Source organism: Carassius auratus, unplaced genomic scaffold (genome assembly GCF_003368295.1).
Source record: "Carassius auratus strain Wakin unplaced genomic scaffold, ASM336829v1 scaf_tig00214550, whole genome shotgun sequence".
Lineage (NCBI taxonomy): Eukaryota > Metazoa > Chordata > Actinopteri > Cypriniformes > Cyprinidae > Carassius > Carassius auratus.
The window spans coordinates 1-26,026 of NW_020527705.1; the positions used below are offsets into that span (position 1 = coordinate 1).

Consider the following 26,026-nt stretch of genomic DNA (forward strand, 5'->3'; position numbering starts at 1 on the left):
AATGCCTGAATTAACTTTTCCAGGTTGAGTGGAGACACTGTATTCTGTATTAACATTTGTGTATCCTTTTGTAAATTGTTTGGTTTTGTTTGTTTCTAGATTCTTTGAGACTGTGACTTTCTTTTGAACGCTATGAAATATAATCGAATCAACTGATAACGCAAACGCTGTTCCGGATGTACAGTAGTAAACATTAATCATATAACTAGCATGTCATATTGCCAATATTGTCTTTTAATATGCAGTGAGCCTGATGTGCTAAATGCTTTATTCCTGTTAAAAACACTACATTGGAAGGCGATAAGGTTTATAATTATCGATAAATTTATATATTTTTAAATTTTGTTACTATATATGGTTGTTTTTGTGCAAATGTTTGTTTTGTTTTGTTTTTTTTGTATCAATAAACAAAACCTACAACAGCTGTGCATGTGTCTCTCGGGATTTATTTTAATAACTTCGGTTTTGATCCAATTATAGAAATGTCTGTTTTATGACTGTATTAAAATTGACTAGTTTGTAGTTTTTACAGCAGGGGGAGACACAGTTCACTAATACGAAAATAAATAAACAAGTAAAATATAGGGTTAAGTTAGCCTTTTATCTCTACAGTGATGATTCAAAACACTATTTAATTTGCAGCCACTGTTAACGTCAATCAGAGAAACAATTAGCACTAGCAAAGCAATGGCTGTCTCGCGCACGTGCTTCTGTTTCTGGTAACCATAGAAACTGACCAGTGCGGACTCAGCAGTCTGCTGCTGTGATTTAATTTTTATCTGTGGAAATGTATAACTATATTTACATGAATGTGGATTCACAAACTTACTAATGAAATCGTCAAGAAAGCGGGAGAAACCTAAGGTAGGTTGCTCAAACTTTTAAGAACTGCTTTCTGATAGCATGTTATGAATGCTAACGCTAAGCAGTTTTAATTTTAAGAGGCCGCTTGTCTTTACAGAGTTCAGGTTTTAATATCTCTTTTTGCGATGGTCAGTCGTAAGTAAATGCTAGTGTAAAACATAAGTGATGAACATCTCTCGGGAGACTCTTGATTTTTCCCACAACTGTTTCGTTTCTCGTGCTGTTAAAATAATGAACAAATCAAAACGAATGAAACGTTTATCACTTTGTAATTTAGATTAGCAAGATGCTGCATTGACCATCTGTCGAAAGATCTGTAAGTATGATGGTCACATAAAAGCCTTCAAGGATCTCAGTTTGAAATATGATAGAAATGTTAATTAAATAAAATTTGCTGTATATGAGACACATGTGCATTTTTATGAGGTGTCTAAAGATTTCAACTCAAAAGTACAAATTACAGTTGTAGAAATAATGCTTAGAAATGTATTACATTTTTTAAATATTAAAAGTTTTACATTTAAATGATAAATGGAAATGATAAAAGATAAAAAGAGCAAATGATCAGTTATGCCATATATACCACAGTTTGAACAAAAGAGATAATTTCACTTTAAATGATTAAAAAGCCACAGGCTCAGTAGAGCTCATTAATTTGATTATACAAAATATTTATTTTATGTGTGGGCTACCCACTAATAAGATTTTAACAATTATAATAAATGCTTTTCCAATAACAACAACAACAATGCCATTATTATTATTATTATTATTATTATTATTATTACTATTTTTATTATTATTATTGGCTATTTAGAATCATGTTTTTCCCATTCTTACAGCAGGGGAGACAGACATTTAATTAGATAAATTAAAAAAAAATATATTAGACAATATATGCCCAAATAGTAGTAGCAGCCTTTTATCGCTGCAGTATAATTAATTGCAGCTATATATAAAAGCTTATTGTTATAAGTTTAACTTTTGTATATAGAAAAAAGTGTAGAGGCAGAAGCAGGAAGCACGAGCCAGACAGGAAGGATGTGGTGTTATGCGTCTGTACACAATGAAAGCCGGAGTAAATTGCATACAGAATTTCAGATTTCTCATGGGTTTTACACATTGGTTGTAGCGTGATGTTGGTTTTAAACAAGGAGAGGCTACAGGGTTTGATATCCAGGCTAGAGCCCCTCTACTGTGCCTTGTTTTAACTTCAAAATGAGTCCTTTCAATTATAGTTATAATGTGCACTTCACGGTCCCAGACCAATACACACTTCACAATGCAGAAGCTAGAGAAGGAAAACAGCCGATGTAAGCTCAAGCGTTGCCATAACGACGTGGAGCAGCTGCTGCGGACGCATGCGCATTGCCTCTCCCCATCTCCCTGTTTCAGGTCTAGCGAGCTAACGGGGTGGCACATATGGCCATCGGCTTGGTTGAGGGTTTTTTCTTTTTTTGTAGTTTCCTTTGTTTACCTCAGTTCCTCCAGTATGCGGTTAAAACGCTCTCGCTGACTAAGCTCGTTCACATTCTTCTCGTCGCGCGCCTCTCACCTTGATGAGAAGTCAGAAGAATGATCTCATCCCTGTCTAGAGGAAATCTGCTTGACGTGCTGCAGGAGGGTCCTAATGAGGTACTGAACTCCTAAACCCTCATGTTTGTTTACGCGTGCATTCGTTTCATCTGCTCATTTAGGTTCTGAGGCTCACTATTAAGTTAAAAGCAGTAGCTGTCGCAACTTAGGCGTTTTACGCAAGAAACTCCAACGAGTGCGATGACATTGTATTGTTTACACCTTTTGTGAACCGTTACTGAAGAACAACAGTTAACCAGGTTCTTTTGATTCTTCTTTGACATGCACTGGATCCATTTCATCGTACAAGTTATTTTACAATGTTTGCATTCTGCATTTATATAGGCTATTTAAATCAAATGCAAAATGTAGAGTATTGTATAATTGTATAAATGCGTTTTCGTAAGAATTATAGTTGCAGAAATGGTTTGAAAGTAACGTTTTGCATAAAGTTATGAATATGAAAATGTTTTACATATACTATTGTCAATACTGAATCTGTTTGATTGGAGTGAAAGTCTATAAGACTTGCAAACAGTGAAGGAAAGTCCTGACAGCTGTTAAGTAAAAGGAGACACAATCCTGTTTAACACCCACAGAAATATAAATATAGCGTACAGTGCCCTCCGTAAGTATTGGAACAGTAAAGAACAAAATTGCTTTATTTGCTGAGGAGTCAAGACATTTGCAAATATGATTAAAAGATGAATATGCCGACAAAACTACAGAATGTCACATTTTATTATTAGGTTTTTGGAAATATGAAGGACAGCACTTTTAGAGTTCATCACACTATTTTATGTTAGCAAAAGTATTGGAACAGATGAATTTATGGTAGATATAAAAGATTAAAAGCTAATATTTAGTTGCAGATCCCTTGCATGTAATCAGAGCAGTTTGCAACCGGAAGACATCACCAGACTCTTGGTCTTACGCTTTGAAATGCTTTTCCCCAGCCTTTAATGCAGCCAGTTCCAACTGTTGCTTGTTTGGGGAGTTTCTGTCTTTAGTCTCTTCTTCAGCTGGTAAAATTAATGTTCAATCAGATTTCAATCTGGAGATTGATTTGAGCAATCCTGATCCAAAATGAAGTGCTTTCTAATGAGTTTGGTGGTATTTTCTTGAATATTGGTAGCCAAGATGATTTTGTACCCTTCCAAATTCATTCTACTATTGCCATCATACATTAAGTCATCATTAAAGTGAAGAGGTCGTGTTCTAGAGACAGCCATGCATGCCCATGCCATGACACCACCTCCACCATGCTTTACAGATGAGGTTGTATGCTTAGAATCATTTGCAGTTTCCTTTTTACTCCACACTTTTGCTTTCCAATAACATAGATAAAGGTTAATCTTTGTCCATCAGTCCCTCAGTTCCAAAACTCATTCTAATTTCAGTTGTTTGTTAGCAGTAAAATGCCATCAACATTCCAAACAGAGAAAATGATGAATGATGAAAATGAAATGAAGTCTTGACAACTGTAAAACATTGTGATACACAGTCCTACTAATGCAATTATTTTTATATATATATATTTCTGTGAGCTGCTAACCTTGACTATTTTTGGGGAGCATGCTAGGCTTTTGAGTCAGACATTGTGCTATACATGTTGTCAGCTATGCTTTCTTTGACGTATAGTGCTGGATTAGTTTATATTTTCATTTGAACAACACAATAGTCTTTTAACTCACATATCATTTATATGCAGATACTACCATAAGATAACTGTTAAAGCCCTTTTAACTTGTGGAGATAACAATATCATGCTTTTATAAATGGCGCTAAGTGTGGGAGGAGGTGTTCATCATATTATGCCTTTTCTGTAACCATGTGCACTATCAGCAGACATTCCCTACTGATGTTACCTATAAGTATATAAGAGTGCTTCTACATCTGTCTGCCCTCAGGATGTAACTATTAAGATGTCAAGCGCTCATTGATTTTTTTTGTTATGAATCCCAGCTGTCTCAATCCCTGCGAAGGACTTTTTCTATCTTCCAGTTTTACGGCACAGTTAGCATCTTGTGCTAAAAGCTCTCAGTGTTAGCAGGTCTCACTGGGGAAGCCTGTCACTCTGGACCACTGTTAGATTGTAGTGAGACAGATTTGCTTCAGACAGAGCTTGCATTGTGTTAGTCAGCCCACCATGTGGCAAATCAATAAATGCTTCTGTGTGTATGAGGAGTCCTCGTGAAAAAAATGCAGAGCTCATTTTGTTTTCTTTATTTTGGTGTGCATGTGTTGTTCTTGACTGTGCACGTGTTGGCATAAGATGTGAACTGGACGTTGTTTGGGAGATTGAGGCCCAGGAAAGATTTTCCCCACAGTCTTCCAGATTAATAGGAGAGTGTGTTTTGTAAAGGTGTGACACTACACGTCATGCATGTTCAATTTCAGTCATGCACTACCATTCAAATGTTTGGGGTCTGTAAGGTTTTTTAATGCTTTCGAAAGAAGTCTACTATTATTTTATGCTGATGTAGTGCTCAAGAAACATGCTTATTATTATCAGTGTTGTTGTGCTGCCTAATATTTTTGTGACCGCTGTGATGCATGATATATTTGAAGAAAAGGAAGTGGAAAAGAACAGCATTTATTTGAAAACCAAACTCTTTTACTTTTGTTAAAATTAATGCATCCGTGCTGAATAAAATGCGTATCTTTCAAAAATCTAAATCTTAGTGATCTTTTTAAATAGATCTGTTTAATAAGTAGTGTGTCACATATGACAGTTTTTTAAAAAGAAAAGCTCAGAATACCCCAGAGCCATCATATGGCTTTAGAAGACAAAAAATGTAGTGAACAAGTCCTAGGGACAACATTTATGATTCATTTTTTAGTGCTTTGTGTCAGTTATTGTACTTGTTTAGTTTAAATGTTATTTTTCTGCAGCCATCTCACATTCTTCAGCATTTAAGAAAAAAAAAAATTGCACATCGCAGCACATTTGCCAAAGGGTAGAACTGCGGCAAACCTCCCTGCAGTCTCTATGTGTTCCTACATGTATTTGCTGAAGAGGAAGCGTGAATGTGGGGAGTTAAGCTGTCCTTTTGTGACATGGCAGAGAAAGTGCAAGTCAGACTAATCCACGCCATTGAACCTGGCTGATGCTGACCGGCCGGGGTGAATGAGGAGGGACTTGTTCTGTCAAAGCAGGTGCATCTTGAGCATTGAGGCATACATTTATTTTGACAATAGGTATCCTAGTTGGAATCAACACGGGCATATTCTGCATAACCTTTCCACCGGGACCATCTGCAGTAAAACTGTCTTTCCGGGGAAGAATGCAGTTTAACTGCACTTCAAGTTATTGGCTCCATTGAGACTTGTGATTTGTGCTTAAGCTGTATGACAGCCTTAGTAAAGTAACCCAATACTATTACTGTAGTGTAGATGAGGTTTTGTTTAAATTATAAAAATGACCCTTTTGGAAGCATCAGTAATTCCAGGAAAAAGATGAAAGTAGCAGCTATATAATGTCCAACTAGTTGCAAATTTTCTATAAATGCATATATACAAACTCACACACACAGATGCACACACAGTCCTGCTCAAAAGTTTCATGTCAGTGAGATTTTTAAATACTTTTACCCAGCAAGGATGCATTCATTTGATCAAAAGTGAGCATAACGACTTCGGTTTAATGTTCAAAGAATCATGAAATAAATTAATTAGTTTCTAGATGAATATTAAAGGGGTCATTTGACGTTGCTAAAAAGAACATTATTTTGTGTATTTGGTTTAATGCAATGCGTTTATGCAGTTTAAGGTTAAAAAAACATTCTTTTTCATATACATTATTATGAACATTAATACATTGCCCCTCTATGCCCCGTCATTCAATTTGAAGTTCATCTTCTTGAAACGCGAGGTGTGCTCTGATTGGCCAGCTATCCAGTGCATTTTGATTGGCTGAATACCTAAGCATGTGACGGAAATGTTACACCTCTTACCATACTGTGATCCCCTCCGGCGCCACAACACATTAAAAACGAGGCATTTGTTGCATCCAGTGGAAATAAATTTATAATGACTTTTTGTCATTTTATACCTTGCATATCACGCTGTGTAAACATAAAACCATTTGTCTGCATTTGTGATCGTAGAAACAACAAACAAGTGCTACTCTACACTGCTCAGTCACGTCTGAAGCATCAGTGACAAATTCTTTAAATATGAAAACATACTTACAGGTTGTGAGTCAGAAGAACCCGGCATTCTAGGTTCAGGAAACAGTCCTCTTTTAAATGTGTTGCACACACACACACAGATATTTGGTTTGGCAAATCAGCATATTGGAATGATTTCTGAGTGATCATTTGACATTGAAGAATGGAGTAATGACTGCTAAAAATTCAGCTTTGCAATCATAGAAATAAATGACATTTGAAAATATATTCAAATAAAAACGTTATTTTAAATTGCAAGATTTCACTGCATTTGCTTTATAATTGTAACGCTATAAACCGGAACCAGCAGACATTTAAATAAAACTTTGATGATAAAATAGACACAAAACAAGACAGCCCCTCACGGACGACTGCCGCGTTCAAACAAAACCAGTACACAAAATAATATCCAGGCCTGGTCCTCTCTCGTCCTTCACTGTCGTAACTCCTCTTTTGTATCCTTCCGGAGCTCCTCCGTGGGACTCGAGACTGGTGAGTGGTAGAGGTGCCGCTCATTTCCTTTCCAATTGATCCGTTCCCACAGCTCTCAGCCCCGCACCACTCGTCACAATAATGTTCCTGTATTTTTTGTTGTATTTTTGGCCAAATAAATGCAGCCATGAAATATAGCAGTCAAATAACAATAATATATTTGAAAGCAGAAAGATCAGAAGTACAATCTGTTTCTTAAGCTGTTAGACTATAACCAAATTTGCACTTACCTTTATGAAATGTTTGTCTTTCTAGCAGCAACTGGCTGCCTATGTGTCTTGGGTTAATGCACAGCTGAGAAAGAAGCCTGAACTGAAACCTGTGAGTGATCTACGACAGGATCTCAGAGATGGTGTGATTCTAGCACACCTCATTGAGATAGTGGGTAAGCCTGTACATCATATTATTTTTGTTGCAGCACTTTATAATAAGCCTTTGTATCTAGATGTGTTTTATATATTTTGCAAGCTGGCGAGCTGCTGGATGGCATTCATTATGTGCCACATGACGACCAGGAGAAGAAGCAGAATGTGGAAAGGGTTCTGCAGTTTGTGTCTTCCAAACGGATCAGAATGCCTCAAACGTCTGCCAGGGGTGAGTTACAAAGCAGGCTTTTAATCCCGTTTATGCTGATAAAACTACTTTGCTAAGATCTACTCTTTCTCTCTGTACTCAAAGACATTGTGGAAGGAAACCTCAAATCCGCCATGAGGCTCATCCTCGCTCTAGCTGCACATTTTAAACCCTCCGCATCAGCCAGTCACAGAGCTGGAGCTGGCGTAGGGAGGAGTTCCACTGGCTCCTCGGCCAATCACAGACCGCATTCCACCATGGCCATGGCCCAGAATGCAGCAGCAGCACTAGCAGCAGCCAGGCAGGATGCCTCTCGCCCTGGCCGCTCTGTTTTTCATCTAAGGCAAGAATGGAGGTACATGCAGCTTCACTTTGCCATTAATCTCCTTTCCTCCTTCAAAAGAGTTTTGTAAATGTTTATTAATTTAAGTAGAACTGCTCCCTTAGAGCAACTGCTTTTAAATCTCATTCTCTTTTTAAGAGGGTTAATTAGCTTTGCTTAAAAGATCCCCAAGGAAAGTTTTGTCATTTACTGACCCTCATTTGATTAGATAACTTTGTGGAATAGGCTGGAATAGAAGACATTATTCAGTGAAATTCCTGACATCCAACCCAGCTCTCATTGGTGCTTTCATGAAAGTTCATGAGAGAAATAACTGTGTCCAGTTTATGAACTAATCGTCTTCTTAGGTTGAATCTTTCTTAAGTTTAATTTGATTCAGTTCATAAAACAGTTGAAATGTTATCAGTGAAAACATAAAGTCTGGTTTGTTTGACTTCAAGTATTAGTGCTAGTTGTTCTCCTTTTGTGTTTCAAAGAAGAAATGAAGGCAGTTGTGAGGTAAATGATGACAAAATAAAACGGATGAATCATTGCCCTCTTGCTGCTGTCAGTTGGAATTGCAGCTCAGGTCAGAGGTAGCATTTGGATTCTCAGATCTCCAAATCTAAACCTTTCATCCACAATTTAAGATTTTGTGCCCCACAGCAATAATCTCTACTTTACTCTGTTGGAACTTTTGAAAAATATTTTATGTAAGCCTGAAACAGCACGGAATGATTAAAAATATGTATTCTGAGAGAGTTATTAATCCATTTAGTTTAAACATGAAAAGATCATCCATCTTTAAAAACAGCTTTTTATCATTTCTAATCTCTGTATAATTTTTTCTCCTCTTTAGTCGTTGCTGCAGTGCGGAGGAGGACAGTGAGAATTCCTGCAGGAGTGTCCGAGCATTGGTTCAGCAGTATGAGGGGCAGAAAGGGACATTTGAAGAGGAGACAGGTGCAAGATCTACTGGGTAAATTCTGAATATTGATGGGTAAATAGAATGCAGCTTGTCTGTACATTACTTGAAACAGAATTAAGTAATAGTTTGAATATACAGAAGATATTTAAAAAAAATTATAAAAAATTGAATTTTTGGAACTAAATTCTTTGGAAAAGCTCATAAAACTGGAAATGTGAATCACACAATTTACATAATTCTAAGTACTGAAAGAAACAAGATGATGAGAAATTGGACAATTTCAAAATTAATATTTAAAATGCATTTAAAAGTATTTAATCAAAATCACCATTTAAACAAAACATTAGTGAAAATGCATGTAAACAGACAAAAAGATGCTGATGTAGATATAAGCTTGTAAGATGTGAATGTATTCAGCTGTGAATAGTTTGCTTCAGTTTTGCAAAACAGCCCTTGGAACCAATCAACTTGTCATTGCAGGTCATATCTTAGTTACAAAATATACACAAACATGTTATCACAACCCTTTTTCTTCTCTCTCTGCTTTAATGAGAGTAGAACACATAGATAGACTGGAAGAGGCTGTCACAAGGATTTTCTCACTGTTTGTTTTGTAAGGCCTGAGATTTTCCTGCCCACTGGCTTTCTTTAAGGCATCATCATGCTTTGCCACTGAAGAACAGAAAACGTGTGACTGTTCTTTTATGTGAGGCATCAGATATGATTTTATTTGTAAGAACCAATTCAGTACTTTGATTATCCAAAGGAACATCATTTGTACACTTAGTCATTAATTCTAGTTCCGTAGATGTCTTGAAATGTCTTTAAAATTATCAAACAGTTATGTAAGAATCCATTCTTGGACGTTTGTCAGGTCAGTGACTTGGACTGAAATTAAGAGGCTTTTGATGAGTGTTAACATGACAGATCTAGAGAGATTACGGCCCTGTATGTTAGGTAAGAGTCATTCACAGTGGTTATAAGGGTCAAGACTCCAGATGAGGATACATTTAGGTCACGCTTAAAGTTAAATGCTTTTAAAAATTGTTACAATTTTTATTGACCATTTAATGTATAGACTGTAAGGAGAACAATTGAAGATCTCACTATAGTGATTCTCAGCAGATTGTGCTTCATTTTCTCACGAGGTTGGTATTTATGATACCTCTGCAATCCGCCCAGAATAATTTTCTGCCATGATAAATAACATTTTGCTTGCATTGTGCATATGTTATCCACCTTTATTGATTTGCGCAGAGATCATTTTAGATTTCCATTCTGTCAGAGATGTTGCAGGGCTCATTCAAGTTTCAGCCTAGTTCTGTGTCTGCTCTCCTTTCAGTCATTTACAAAATCTACCCCAGTCAATGGAAAATACACTTTTAGAAAACCTATACTTGAATGTTGGGTTTAAAGTACACTAACCCATTTATTCACCAAAGAGGCTTTAATTTGAGTAAAAATTACATTAAAGTGTTCTATGTTGTTACAAAAAATGACTGTTCTCTGGAAATTTCCATTCATCAAATAATCCTAAAAATGTATTGTGGTTGTTCACAAAAATATTAAGCAGCATTGTTTCCAAAATTGTTAGTATAAAGAAAAGTTTCCTGAGCAGTAAATTTAGTTTGTTAGAGTGATTTCTGAAAGTAATGGCTGCTGAAAATTAAGCTTTGCCATCACAGGAATACATTTCATTTTAAAATGTATAAAAAAGGAAAAAAGATCTTAAAAAAAAAAAAATAATAATCTGAATCCTATGTAATTATAGCAATTTAGTGATTATTTTATGCATACCCTCTGTGAAAAAAAAGTTAAGTCTGAATGCATTATGCTGTGGTAAACTGTCCAGAGCAGATCTGAGCCCACCTACAAGCTAGAAAGTCCTGTACCAGCTCCCCCAAAATACCAGTCCTAACAGATGGGAAGAGAGGCATGACAGAGAGAGAAGACGAAATAGAGGGAGAGCTGGAGGGGGAGGGCAAACAGAGGAAGGCCGGACAGAAAAAGAGGAGCTAGTGAGGGAGGGAGTGCGAGAACTAGACGGAGACACACGGATCTCAGCGATGGAGAGCTTTATGAAGTGAAGGAGTCGTCTGTGAACAGGTTGAACTGAGAAGAATAATTAGCCCAACTCACAGCCAGAGAGAAGGAGAGGAGGGGAGCAGGATTTGGCTGCCTTGGTAACAGAGCAGTGCTACTCAGTCTCTCCTGTCACCGTGGACGGATTGAAAACAGGATTTCCATATGGACAACGTCAGGTGCATCTGCAGAGGCTTTGAACTCACAGAGAGGAGCTGCTGTCAGCTCCAAGCATGGTGATTAAAAAGAGATAGTTAGCAAACGAGGGGTAACGCTGTAGACACTGTATGCTGATGCAGGACTCTCAAGAAGTCTTCTGTAAGATCGATGCTGATGTCTAGACTTCTGTACGGTCTATTGATGAACAAATGTGGTGCAGAGGGCTAGAAACTCTTGTGCCAAAATGGGAGCCAAACAAATCAAATGGTAAGACACTATTGCAGCATATTTGTAATGCTTTAAATTAATAGTTCATTTGCTCACCCTTATATTGCTCCAAAATACTAATTGGGTTTGTTTCTTATGTGTAACATGAAGTTTGAGATGTCTCTGTTTTTTTGTCCATACAATAGAAGTTAATGGTCAAAAAACTGTTTGGTTACCATATTATCTTCCAAACATCGTAAATATATTTTGTGTTCTGCTTTAAAACAATTTAAGGGTGAGTAAATGATGACAGAAATTAATTTTGGGGGGGTAAATTGTCCCTTCAGATCACTTTAATGCTTGACAGCTCTATGACAAGCATATTTGCAAGTATTTATAGCACTTTTTATATATATATATATATATATATATATATATATACTGTATATTTTTGTTCAGGTTTGACTCCTAGATTTCACTCACCAACTCTCTGATGCTGTCCTATGTCTCTCATTAAAAGGTTCACATTGACAGCCATTAGAAGCAAAAAGAAAAAAAGGCTGAATTTATTTATTAGAATGAGTTGGCAGGCTGAGGTGACGAAAGCCTGTGGCTGTGAATGACAGCTATGACTACTTTAGAGGATCTGACCCAATTTACTCTTCTACTTCTTTACTGTAGCTCACATACAAGGTTTTGAATCATGTTTTTTATTTTCTACTGTATGTCGTTGCCAACTGTGCTGTGCTTTAGGATCCAATTTTGTGTCCTTGGCATCTATCATTGACACACAGCACAATATTCCACTCAATCAGACACTTTGAAGTGCCTAGAATGCATGTGGATTTGACAAGAAATAAAGGAAGAATGTTATTTCTCTCTTGTTTTGTTGCAAAGCAGTTTGTTTTCCTTACAACAGTGCAAAGAATGCCGGATATGTCTGCTCAGTCTTTTCTCTTCAAAACAGCCTCCCAGATGTGAAATAATTCTTGAACTCTCACCTTGGCAGTCAAGAATTTCCGTTGTGTTGACGTTTTGCATCTGCTGGCCTTTTTCTTTAAATAACACAGGCTTCTGTGTCCAATGACTGATTCTGGAGTGTAAATATACTTTAATGAACTTCCTGCCACCCCACCAAATGACTTCTGGTTTTGTGACGTGCATCTGATGAACTCTCATGAGAATCATCTATTGAGCTTTCAGACTGACTACTCTTGTGTGAGAATCCCAGAGCAGAACTTATTTCCATTGGACCACTTGTTGGTCATTTTTGTGGTTTAATATGGGAATGTGTGGGAGATGTGAGAAAATGTCCTGAGATCCAGTAATATTTATCAGGGGAGAAGATGTTTTGGGAGGATCACAGCAAGCTCTGTTAAAGAGATTATTGGGTTTACTGCTGGGATTCGGAAGCCAGACTGAATCATCAGAGCAGGCTTTACCATACAGCAATGGTTTTGTATATTCTCCATTGCATTCAATCATTGGTTATATGAAACCTAGTCAGTGCACGCTGCAGTAGCTTATGAAAAATGGAGCACATAATACTTGTTTCTTTTTGTTTTGCATTTCAAAAAGAATGGTGAGAACACTTTGCATAGGGAAGATCTCAGAGCAGACTTGTGTTTTATTCCAGAGAAATCTTTATTTAGAACTAGAAGAATGCTTTGTGGATTCGCTTTGATTCCTTTTCAGTGAATTCAGTCAGTCATTAGCTGTCCTTTTCCATCCATCTTTGCTATGAATAAAGGACGATTCGGGAATAGCAATTGCTGATCTTGTACACTTCAAGGCCATTTGAAATGCCTTAGTTGTACAGTGCTGAATGTGATATATTCCATGTCCTCTGAGCAGCCAGTTAAACACTGAATCTGAGGTTTTTGACATCTAAAGGCCCATTTACACCAAGGGCGATAACTGTAAAGTTGTAATAATCATTCTAATTCTATGAAAATAGGGAAGTCCACACCACAATGTCATGGGAATCAATTTTCAGAAAGTAGGTTTTTTTTTTTTTTTTACGTTAAAAACATTGACAGCCAATCAGAATCAATCATGCTTTAAAGGGCTCAAACATTTAAAGTGTCAGATGACATAAATGCAGTGTGCGCTTATAATAGCCGTAAGTGTCTTGTGAGTGGTGCTTGCTAAGCATCACTATTACTTTTCATTGCACTTTTAAAACAGCAACCAACCTAAGTGTTAAACATCCATGTGCAACCTGTTCTGGACTTTAATGGATGCACAATACATACACAGTACTATGTTGTAAAATTTATCTGTTTTGCCTGGTACTGGGTATTTAATTGTGCATTCTCATTTCTGCCATTTCTAAATTTAGATCATCTAACACTCACTTAATTTCTAAAAACACTAATGGTGTAATCTTTCAATGTAATGTAATGTTTTGCAAATCTCAAATTAATATCCTTTTTTCACATTATAATGTTCTTTAATGTAATGTCACTGGTTGCTTTTCAAATGATTATATATAATGTTTTATTTGTAATTTACAAAATAATGTAATATTTTAATATATTTAATATGATTGTAGACATAATACTCACCAATGCTGCATTTCTTCGCTACAAATTTCTTAAATAATAACAATAATATATATATGTATATATATTCTTACTGTAAACAACCACCTTAGACGCCTTAGAAACCACACAACAACACACTAAAAAGCACCCAACAAACACTTAGCAAAGCCTGGCAACCACCCTAGAATTGTCAGGAAGAGTACAAATGTTTTTTCTTTTTCTTGTTGCTACTCTCTTTTCAATAAACCCTCTAGTTCAAGTCTTGTGATGTATGTAGAAGTAGCTGTTTCACATCAAAACAGAGTCTTGTTTTGAGAACAGTGGTTCAAAGATCAGTACAAAACTCTTAATAAATAGTAAGGGATTTTTCCAGTTTAGTTTAGATCACGTGTTTCAGTTCACTCTGTGTCCATCTATTAATCTTTTTCTTTGGCAAATGCAGCACTGAAAAGAGAAAGAAACGTTGGAGAACTAAACTAAATAAGTTAGGGTCTTTAGTGTCTGTGTGGGTCACAATAAGGAGGGGGGCTGGATTTGGTTTTGAAAGAGAACAGTCCTCTCCTTCCCCCTCCCCACAACGTGAGAAAAAGAAAGAAAGTAGTGTGGAGTGCAACAGGCCGTCTCTTTCAGGATCTCTGTGGTCCGCAGGCTGGTTTAGGACAATGAGAGCCAGCACAACATACACATTAAACAAAAAAGAAAAAAGAACAAGTGCTCTGATTCTCTCGAGAGGCAGCGTTGTTGCTTTGTTAAAATTACAGCATTGGCATTTTGGGTAACACTTTAGAATAAGGTTCCATTAGTTAATGTTAGTTAATGTATTAATTAACATGAACAAACACTGAATAATACATTTATTACTGTATTTATTCATCTTCGTTAATGTTAGTTAATGAAAATACAGTTATTCATTGTTAGTTCATGGTAATTCACAGTGCATTAACTAATGTTAACAATCACAACTTTTGATTTAAATAATGCATTAGTAAATGTTGAAATTAACATGAACTAAGACTTATAAATGCTGTAGAAGGATTGTTCTTGCTTAGGTCATGTTAACGAAAGTAGTTAACTAACATTAACTAATGGATCCTTATTTTAAAGTGTTACCGCATTTTGTTTTCATTCATCACATATAGAACACTAATAATTTGCAGGCCTTTGCAGGAGAATGTTTGGAGATTCCCCCTGTTTTTTATTTATTTATTTATTATTATTATTATTATTATTATTATTATTATTATTATTATTATTGTATTAAAGCACAGCACCAAATCCACACAATACAAATTGACTTTGGGGAAACCCCAGGCCTTACTCTGTCTGAAAACAGACATGAATCCTCCAAAGGTCACCCAGGCGGGATCCATTCGCTCTGTGTGTTAGTGGAAATGTCACTGTAACTGAATGCAACCAATGAGGTGCATGGGATTCATTCCCCAATATAAGTCCAGCATTGAAAATAACAGAATCGTCACACTCTGTCTAATCTGAAGGTCATTTGTGTCAAAGGGTGCATGACTGTCATTTCATTTTTGTGACTTAGTTTGAGGACAATTGATGTGGGAGGGTTCAAATTTGCATGCCTCAAGATAGTAGACCTAGATGGAGTGAGGATTTTGGAGCTGCAAGCTTGTGCTGTCCCCTCACAGACAGGTCTGCCAGGGTTGCACTTGGTTTGACCCATCATGGACTGAGTTTAGATCTTTTTCCTACGCTTCAGGGCCTGAAAGACATTGTGGTGTCAGGCCTTCACTCTTCCACTAGTCTAATGCATGTGGAAAACTGAAACTGACAGAAATATACTCTCTATTCATAGTTTCCCCAATTCCCTACCATACAATACTTGCATACTTACAAAAAAATAATCTGTTAAGGTGCACATTAGTGAATTATCGTGTGAAAAAAAAAAAAAAACATTTTCCATTGTCAGTAGTGAATTCTCACACAGAAGACACTTTTAAACCAAGCAGCTTTATGTATTTCAGTGCTGCAAATACATGTGATCAGTTTGAATATGAGCAAAATCAGAATGGGGAATTGTTTTTCCTTCAAGCAAACCACTGATCACATGGATTACAATTGAAATGATTGGAATTTGCCAGTGAAATTCCACAGAGCAACAGTAAATGTGACAATCTGATGCCTCAAACAAATTCTCTTATTTCTTATCTAGTTCTTTAGACCATAAATGGCTGTGTTCAAAGAAGTGAATACACTGTTCAGGAATCACCCAAAATTCTGTCATCAATCACTCGGCCTCATGCCATTTCAAACCCTGAAGACAGTTCATTTTCAAAACACAAATAAAGATATTTTTAATGAACCGTAACATTTCTGGCCCTCCACTGAAAGTCCATTACTCCAAAGCTTTGACTGTCCAACCTCAAGAGACTTGAATTAAACCTCAGTTTACGTGAAATGCTTTTATAATGTTTTTGTTGAGTTTTATTGAAGCAAATCATTGAAGAGTCTGTATTTTTAATACTTTATATTAAAGAACACGTATTTGACACAGATACAGAAATGCTGTATTGTAATTATCAAACTGAATGTGTTATAATTATCATGCAAGAAAAACATTAGCACATGAGCTTGTGCCTTTGAAGTGGATTAACCGTGCATTATTGATAGGGAATCAAATCAAACACAAGAGCAGATCCTGACAGACTTGGCTGTTCATATCTGCAAAGGGTCTCCATGGCAACTGGTTTTCCTCCTGTGCTTCAGGACTGTTTATTTTTATCTCGCTCTGCCTTTCTGAGAAACCAGATACAGCACCTGATACACATAAACAACAAAAGCGTCTCTCTTTGTGATATTGTAACTCACTCTTGGAACACCTCCATGATAATTCTGCAATAATTCATTTAAAGGGATGTTCAATCAAACAAAACTTTTTATCAAATAACATTTTTCAGTCTGTACACTGTAACCTGTAATAGAGCGTATGAGATACTTTTTTTTATTATTATTATTATTTTTACAAAACTGTTCTTTTAAGTGTTTTGTATGGACTCAATTTTAGTGAAATAAAATAAATAGACAACATTTTACATCAGACTCAGTACATCAGTTAATTTAATATAATTTAATAATGAATATATATACAGTATTGTTCAAAATAATAGCAGTACAATGTGACTAACCAGAATAATCAAGGTTTTTAGTATATTTTTTATTGCTACATGGCAAACAAGTTACCAGTAGGTTCAGTAGATTGTCAGAAAACAAACAAGACCCAGCATTCATGATATGCACGCTCTTAAGGCTGTGCAATTGGGCAATTAGTTGAAAGGGGTGTGTTCAAAAAAATAGCAGTGTCTACCTTTGACTGTACAAACTCAAAACTATTTTGTACAAACATTTTTTTTTCTGGGATTTAGCAATCCTGTGAATCACTAAACTAATATTTAGTTGTATGACCACAGTTTTTTAAAACTGCTTGACATCTGTGTGGCATGGAGTCAACCAACTTGTGGCACCTCTCAGCTGTTATTCCACTCCATGATTCTTTAACAACATTCCACAATTCATTCACATTTCTTGGTTTTGCTTCAGAAACAGCATTTTTGATATCACCCCACAAGTTCTCAATTGGATTAAGGTCTGGAGATTGGGCTGGCCACTCCATAACATTAATTTTGTTGGTTTGGAACCAAGACTTTGCCCGTTTACTAGTGTGTTTTGGGTCATTGTCTTGTTGAAACAACCATTTCAAGGGCATGTCCTCTTCAGCATAGGGCAACATGACCTCTTCAAGTATTTTAACATATGCAAACTGATCCATGATCCCTGGTATGCAATAAATAGGCCCAACACCATAGTAGGAGAAACATGCCCATATCATGATGCTTGCACCTCCATGCTTCACTGTCTTCACTGTGTACTGTGGCTTGAATTCAGAGTTTGGGGGTCGTCTCACAAACTGCCTGTGGCCCTTGGACCCAAAAAGAACAATTTTACTCTCATCAGTCCACAAAATGTTCCTCCATTTCTCTTTAGGCCAGTTGATGTGTTCTTTGGCAAATTGTAACCTCTTCTGCACATGCCTTTTTTTTAACAGAGGGACTTTGCGGGGGATTCTTGAAAATAGATTAGCTTCACACAGACGTCTTCTAACTGTCACAGTACTTACAGGTAACTCCAGACTGTCTTTGATCATCCTGGAGGTGATCATTGGCTGAGCCTTTGCCATTCTGGTTATTCTTCTATCCATTTTGATGGTTGTCTTCCGTTTTCTTCCACGTCTCTCTGGTTTTGCTCTCCATTTTAAGGCATTGGAGATCATTTTAGCTGAACAGCCTATCATTTTTTGCACCTCTTTATAGGTTTTCCCCTCTCTAATCAACTTTTTAATCAAAGTACGCTGTTCTTCTGAACAATGTCTTGAACGACCCATTTTCCTCAGCTTTCAAATGCATGTTCAACAAGTGTTGGCTTCATCCTTAAATAGGGGCCACCTGATTCACACCTGTTTCTTCACAAAATTGATGACCTCAGTGATTGAATGCCACACTGCTATTTTTTTGAACACACCCCTTTCAACTAATTCAACTAATTGCCCAATTGCACAGCCTTAAGAGTGTGCATATCATGAATGCTGGGTCTCATTTGTTTTCTGAGAATCTACTGAACCTACTGGTAACTTGTTTGCCACGTAGCAATAAAAAAATATACGAAAAACCTTGATTATTCTGGTTAGTCACATTGTACTGCTATTATTTTGAACAATACTGTATATATATAAAAGCACAATAAAAAGCTGTGTCAGACGATCGTTGACCTGACTGTGAAGTTTGGCCAAACATCAATAACTGTATGTTTTTGGTTTATTTCAACAGCCTCAGTTCACCGAGCCCCACCCACACTCCCGAAGACTCTATCAGCCAATCAGACGTGAAGGCAGGACTGTTAGACACCTTTTCCAGGGAGAAAACTCTTAAGTCAGGTATTGATTCATTTCATTCTATCATCTGGACATTGATGGTTTCGGCCACTTACAGCGGTCATGATCTATCTCTGTTTTACCATTAGAGGCCACCGTGAAATTGTCCCTGGTTGATCAGGCCATTGTCTCGGGGCATGATGGTCTAGCTGGTGGCTGCACTTGGGAGGACAAACTGTGTGAGCAGCAGGAGCAGCTGGAGAAGGAGATGCAGGATGCACGGAAAATGGTGTCTAGCCTACAGGTGACACTAACATATATCATCTCCTAATTTAGTTTGCATTGCTTCTAGAGAGCGTGTGGCATTTCACAGATGTTTTTGTGTGTTTTATAGGCCCTCCTTCTCCACGGTTCATTACCTGAGGATGAGCAGGAGTCGTCGCTCAGTCTGGGTGAGGGAGTTGAAAATGCAGAGCAGCAACTGGTACGTATTTTTATTTCCGTCACGGGTGTGTTTTACCCTAAATTGGCCCCTTTTCTTCCATATCCTGCATATCCTATGCCCCCCCTCCCATCTCTCTAATTTTCTTCTGCTCTTTCACTAAGTTCTGTCAGGGCAGATCATGTTACTCTCACAGTGAACTTTATTTTGTTTGCGGGTATCAGTTTCTCTCCAACAGTATCTGTTTCTATCTTCCATTTCTTTTCTGTTTTCTGTAAGGTTGTTGTGTTAACCAGTCCCTTCTGTGTTTAGCATAATAAGAGTGCTGTAGTTATGGTGCTTTTGTTCTAAACTAGCAAAAAAGAACCCTTGTTGTTGTGCTACAGGTTGTAATACGAAGTCGCCTGGACCAGAGCATGGAGGAGAGTCAAGAACTAAAGGTGGGCTTTCACAGTATTTTTGTTCTGGGCTAGGCTTTTATTTGAGAATCGAATATTTTTATTCATACGTTTTAAGTGAATCAGAAGTGACAATAAAAACATTTATGATTTTTAAAAGCATTCTCTTTAAAATAAATGCTTTTCTTTTGAACTTTCTATTAACCAAAGGATCTTGAAAAAGAAAATCATGTTTCCATGAAGATACGTATACACAGTGGAGATCAAAATAAGAGAACAACCTATAGTTTCCAGTTTCACTGCTTAGTCCTATTGGAAGCACAGTATAAAAGACCTAAATGAGATCTTTGTAAAAACTGATCAAAATTAGAGAACAGTTACAGATACCTCCAAGTTATTGGTGTTAATCTGGCACCTGGGGCTAATTCCCTTAATTACTGTATATGACAAACCCTGTTTAACTGGCAGAAGTCCTGCAATTTTCACTGAAATTGCAAGAAGGTGACTGAAACCCTGCAACAGGAGGTTGGTTGTCCTGATGAGGGCTAAAGGGATGAAGCCAGCCAGTGCCATTTGATCTGACAGAACAAACTATTTATTTACTACTATGTATGTGCTGATCTTGTCGAGTCCTGATGATTTTTTTATGACCAATTCATGCTGTAAAGGCTCTTTATATTCTATTTGCATGCAGAGGGAGCTGTTGAGGTTCAAACAGGAGGCTCGCAACTTGCAGGGAGTGAAAGTAAGTCTTGCATGCCTCCAAACTCCACGTCTATGAAATAAGACCCTCACACTTACATAATGAAGAATTCAACTTATTTATATTTCAGACTAATATAAACAAGTTAGATACATGAGTTGAGATTGATTAACCCCTTCTGTGTCACCAGGATGCTCTTCAGCAGCGAATGGCTGTGCAGGAGTCCTCAGTCCTGCAGCTCAAACAGGAACTCCTGCGCACCAGTATGGCCAAAGATGAGCTGGCGGGACAAAGTGTAAGCACATGCAACTGAGACCCGACATTTTTGTCTTTATGCCATGCATATCAATTTAGTTTCAGTTATATCATATATGAGACCAGTTGTCAGTTATTATCTGTGTATATTTTCTCAGGCTGAGCTACAGAGGAAGCTAGAGGAGAGGAACAGACTTCTCAGCGAATATAAGGCATGTCTTGTTTTGCATATACAAAACATAACGTTTATTAAAAGTATTTTATCATAATTAATAGTATGTTTTCTAATTCTACTTTTCATTCGTGTAGTTTCAGTTGTTTTTATATAACTTGTAGTGTTTAATATAACTTGTAGTGAATTAATTCATGTTTAATTTTGCAACCTTACAGGGTTAGTTCACCCAAATAGCAAAATTATATAATTAATAACTTACCCTCTTGTCGTTCCAAACCCGTAAGACCTCTGTTTATCTTCCAAACACAGTTTAAGATATTTTAGATTTAGTCCGATAGCTCTCAGTTCCTCCATTGAAGCTGTGTGAACGGTATACTGTCCATGTCCAGAAAGGTAAGAAAAACACCATCGTTCTCGCTCTGATCAGTGAATGCCTGTGCTCTCTCAGTGCTCTGCTATACGGGAACACGCGCTCTTCCGGCAGACGTGCCCTAGGACCCATATGAGGAAATTCCGCTCCATCTAACGTCACACAGGGCCATACTCGAAAAAAAACTTTCCGAAACTTGTGACAAACCGGAAGGAGTATTTTTGTTCCAAAAAGAGCGAGAACGTACAACTTAATTTTTGAAACTTTGTCCATGTTTAGCATGGGAATCCAACCCTTTAACAGTGTAAAAAAACTCAGTATGCATGAAATAGCATCTCACCCCCCCTTTAAGCTTCAGTCTTGTTACTAGTTTTTATTAGTAGCTTGTAGTGAATCTAAATTATTTTTTAAAGGGTACCTTGACTATAGTTTAAATTATGAGTAGATTAAAGAATACTTTTTTAAATCAAATGCAGATTTTAATAATAATGCTTTGCTAGTAATACCATATCTATTCCTATGACAAATGTAAACTTACAGAAAGAACTGGGCCAAAAGGATCGACTTCTGCAGCAGCAGCAGCTGAAGGTGGACGAGGCCCTGCGCAAGCTGACAGACAGCAGCAGCCAGCAGGTACGACATCAAACACAGTCCTGCAGACTCAACTAGCACAGCAGCTGCGAAGGAGAACTGCATGATGGGAATGGAAATGCAGGATACTTATTCATCTGTTGATTAATTTATGCATGTCAAGTAAAATGTACAGCTATTATTGCAAATTATTATTTAATGTAAAAATATATATACAAAAGTTCAACTTAAAACGTTTTTGTACATTTTCTAATTTAAAATTAATGTTTAAAATATGTAATAAAAAATAATTCAAATATATGTATAAAAATAGAAAATCATAATAAAAAATTCTTCTGGTATGCTTCTAGTTGTAAATGTAGGAGTTAAATGTAAATGTTTTTTGCAAATTTGCCTCATTCAGTAATATTAATATTTACAATGTCCAATACATATATAATAATAAAAAAAGTGAAATGAATGAAAATAGAAATATAATATAAATCTTCAAGTAAATGTTAATGTAATGTAAATGTATTGTTGTATGTTGTGTCATTAATAAAGTAATATAAATATCTTCAATGTGTAATTAATATAAAATAATTCATAATATATATAATTAATTAAAGTAAATCTAAATATGTAAAGAAAATAATTGTAGTATTGTATAAATGGATGTTAAACCGAAAGTAAATGCTTTTGAGTTTTTTTATTTATTTTTTTATTTTTTTATTTTTTTTGCAGGTTAAAATGTCATTAAGGCAAATACAGACTAACTGCCCCAGCAGAGAAAAATCCTTATTGTTGAGCCCGAATAATTTTGCTGTTTACCTCATGATGTAGCTGAAGACTTCGGCACTTGCTTTTCTAGAACAGTTCAGTGTGAATGAGAATGTTTCTGTGTTTGTCAGGCTTGCCTGCAGAGGGAGCTGGAACACAAGGAAAGTATTCTCAAGGAGTTAATGAGCCATGTGACAGAGGAGGTAACACGCCTAGAAATAATACACAATTCTCCCCACAGCTGTTTGTTTTCACATATTGCAGAGTATGTTTAGTGCTTAAATTATTTATTAAAGTTTCATGTAAAGACTTGTGTCCTTGTCATCTGTTTCAGCTTCCTGGCTCGCAAAACAATGGCTACTCACACCCACCCATCACAACATCAAAACAACACTGTGGGGTAAATAAGCCTGAAGGCTTTTTTATATTATTTTATATCTATAGAGATATATGTTATTGTTTCTCTTATAGGCGGAGGAGCTGCAGTTAGTAAGAGATGCTCTGCATAGTCTGAGGAACAGCTTTGGAGGTCACGACCCTCAGCATCACACTCTGGACACCCTCGAGCAAGGTGTGGCCAGCCTGATGGATCGCCTCTATGACCTGGAAGCTCGCCACAAGCAGGAGAAGAGGGTATGAGGAATGTTTATCCATCCTCACACATCACACGTTTTGCAACTGATCTACATTGTCCCAGAATTCTTTTCTCAAATCAGTCTGTTTCTTTGTAGACCCGAGGCAAATCTCCAGGACATAAAGCATCTCATTCAGATCGAGACTCCTGGACTCCTACTTCAAGTAAGCATTTATCTTAATCCCAAAACACATCAGTACAGGAAATGACAGAACTGTTAAAATAAAAATGAACATCATTTGTACTTGTGTGGTTTCTCAGTAGGTATATTGCTGGTTATTTAAAACTATGCACCAGTATCGGTTTACTAAATGAAGTCAACTGTGATTCCTTTTTTTTTTTTTTTTGGCTTCTTTACAAAACTTTCTTTTAAAAAAATTACAAATGTCATGAAAATACAGATATCGGTATCGCCAAGTTCCAAAAGTAAAAGTATCGGTATCTGACTGGTTCTGGAAAAAGTGCTATCGATGCATCCTTATTTAAAACGTTACTAAAGTGAAGAATCTCCACTGCTCTCTTACAGAAATGGCTCATTCTCAGAGCAGCCCTGCGTTAAACTCTTCAGCTTGCACCAAAGTCCTGTACTTCACTGACCGTTCCCTCACGCCATTCATGATCAACATCCCCAAGAGGTCAGTCAGACTCTGTTACACATATATGTGACTTGAGTGGATCTTCAGCCTTAAATCACTATAATGTGGTATACTTTAGATATGTGCTATGAAATTTTTCATTGTCTTATGTCAACAGGCTTGGGGAGGTCACCCTGCGAGATTTCAAGTCTGCAGTAGATCGGGAAGGCAATTATCGGTACCATTTTAAAGCCCTGGATCCAGAGTTCGGCACCGTGAAGGAAGAGGTATTGCCACATAATCAGTCAACAGGATATATTTTTTTACTTTTAAGTAAAAAATTCTGTAAAACACTGAACTAAATTAAATCTAAATAAAATGTTACATTTGATGTGTAATGTATAAAAAGGACCTATGGCTTTTCCAAGGTGTTCCAGGATGATGCAGTGGTGCCTGGCTGGGAAGGGAAGATCGTAGCCTGGGTAGAAGAGGATCATGGTCAAAGAGGGTACTGCATGCATCCATACAACTGGTAGCACATCTGCTTCTCACCATTTTAAGCTCACTCTCTCTATTTTCCTTGACAGGACCTAACACAAGTCAGCAAGAAGCTGTCAAAGGAAAGAGAGACATCTGTGCCAAAATAGAATAACATAGATTTGTAACTCAAGTGTACAGAGGGTGGAGCTTTGGTGCCCTAAAAAGTCCCACCCACCTTTACTCTATCCTGCATGAGCTGAAAGGACATGGAGAATCATCACAAGGATCACCAGATGGAGAGAGTACCATCTTCTGTCTTGCCCAGACCAGTATTTCTCAAACATATCTATGCAGAGGATGGGAGAAGAGGATTTCTGATCTCTTTTAGAGGTCTAGCCATAGAACTGACAGCCGTTCCAGCAAAGGCTTTATGAGCAGGCAAACTCTTCACTGTGACGGAGGAGCCTTTTGTTTGTTACTGAAATTAGATGCTGGATTTTTCAGTTCGCCTGCTTTAAAGTAGGATCTGTCAGAGTACTTTTTTGTTGATTTTGATGAACCAAAATTGAAATAATTTTGCAGTGAATAGAGACAAGATATGTAATCTTGACTGTCAAGAGTATTCGTATAAAAAATAGTGTAGAAATGTAGTTATGAATCTTAAGAAAGCTGCAACTATGTGAGTATAGAGCAGAAAGGAGTTTGGAGTTTTTTATCTTCGAGAAAGAGTTTCTCTAACACATATATTAGACAAATTCTTTCTGCAAAGGACCCAAGTGTTTTTCTTGTTTGATATAAGATCATACAATGTCATTCAATATGTATCTTGATCAGATTTAATAATGAATATTTGTCTGTATGCCATAAATGTGGTGAAATTACAGCTCGTGGTTTGGCCCATAGCACAACATAAAATGTAGTATACAGTAGATACATTGCAACATCACTGCAGGCTTTCAAGTGTAATTTTGGTAACTATCAGATGTGCCATTCAGCTGCAGTGATTTGAGTTTACAGGAAAGTGCCTGGAATCTGTTACAAAAGAGAGGTGACCAGGTTTGCCTTTTGTATTTTTTTTTTTTTCTGTTTTATATTTATGTAAATATGTTCATATTTCAGAGAAAGAGTGAGGCATAGTGCCTTTACACTGTATAAATGATGTCCTATAAATACTGAATAATATTTAAAATATATGAAAATGGGCCCTTTGTATCCTAAAAAGGCACATAATAACTCATCAGAGAAGCCTATAGCTAAGCAGAACCATGTTTGTTCACAATGGATGGTGATACAAGTGACAGTCTGCCATGACTGAATTTCTGCTTTACCCTCCTGATTACTGCTGGTTGCCTTGCTGGTTGAAGAAGAATTATATTTGGTTCGCAAATAAACAGTTTGAACCAGTATACACCATGTATGTGTTTTTATTTGTTTTATTTTTATAAACTCTTATTATTAAATGTAACCCATTTAATCAATATTAAGCGTTTTGTGTCAATTTAAAGAAGTGGTTAGCGAACAAAAAGGCTTGTTTCACTTTTTTTTGTGTGCCAATATTAGTCCTGTTCATGACACTTTTTATATACAAAATGCCACTTTTGCTACAAAAAAAATTGTCCTTTTTATTTTTTATTTATTTTTTTGCTATCTTTTACAGTCAGATTAGCAACAACATTCATAGGAAAAATGCAAACATTTCTGTCAGTGGACCATTAGACCATCATTTCATAATGTAAATAAAATATAAACATAAGCGTTAAAACATACATTCTCCTACCCCTTTATCACTATAAGTGTAGAATGTATAAGATATTACTTAAAAGGGTCATATGATGC

The 26,026-nt window shown here is 36.6% G+C and overlaps 1 protein-coding gene across 5 annotated transcripts; it reads left to right on the forward strand.

Annotated features, from left to right (window-relative positions):
- Positions 1-682: 682 nt before the first annotated feature.
- On the forward strand, positions 683-25,596 carry LOC113092297 (dixin-A-like). Of its 5 annotated transcripts, none has more exons than XM_026257878.1 (21): positions 683-864; positions 7,359-7,488; positions 7,572-7,697; positions 7,782-8,031; positions 8,858-8,977; positions 18,765-18,871; positions 18,958-19,112; positions 19,203-19,292; positions 19,637-19,690; positions 20,343-20,393; positions 20,542-20,646; positions 20,765-20,818; positions 21,692-21,784; positions 22,633-22,704; positions 22,836-22,901; positions 22,973-23,134; positions 23,233-23,299; positions 23,662-23,770; positions 23,889-23,997; positions 24,139-24,218; positions 24,298-25,596. In XM_026257878.1, the coding sequence occupies exons 1-21, from the start codon at positions 832-834 to the stop codon at positions 24,302-24,304; spliced, it is 2,040 nt and encodes a 679-aa protein (XP_026113663.1). In that variant the 5' UTR covers positions 683-831; the 3' UTR covers positions 24,305-25,596. The 5 variants fall into 5 exon arrangements, with proteins under 5 accessions (XP_026113663.1, XP_026113664.1, XP_026113661.1 ...); XM_026257879.1 differs by having other exon boundaries at positions 7,362-7,488; XM_026257876.1 differs by lacking the exon at positions 683-864 and adding an exon at positions 2,398-2,499.
- The last annotated feature ends 430 nt before the right edge of the window (positions 25,597-26,026 follow it).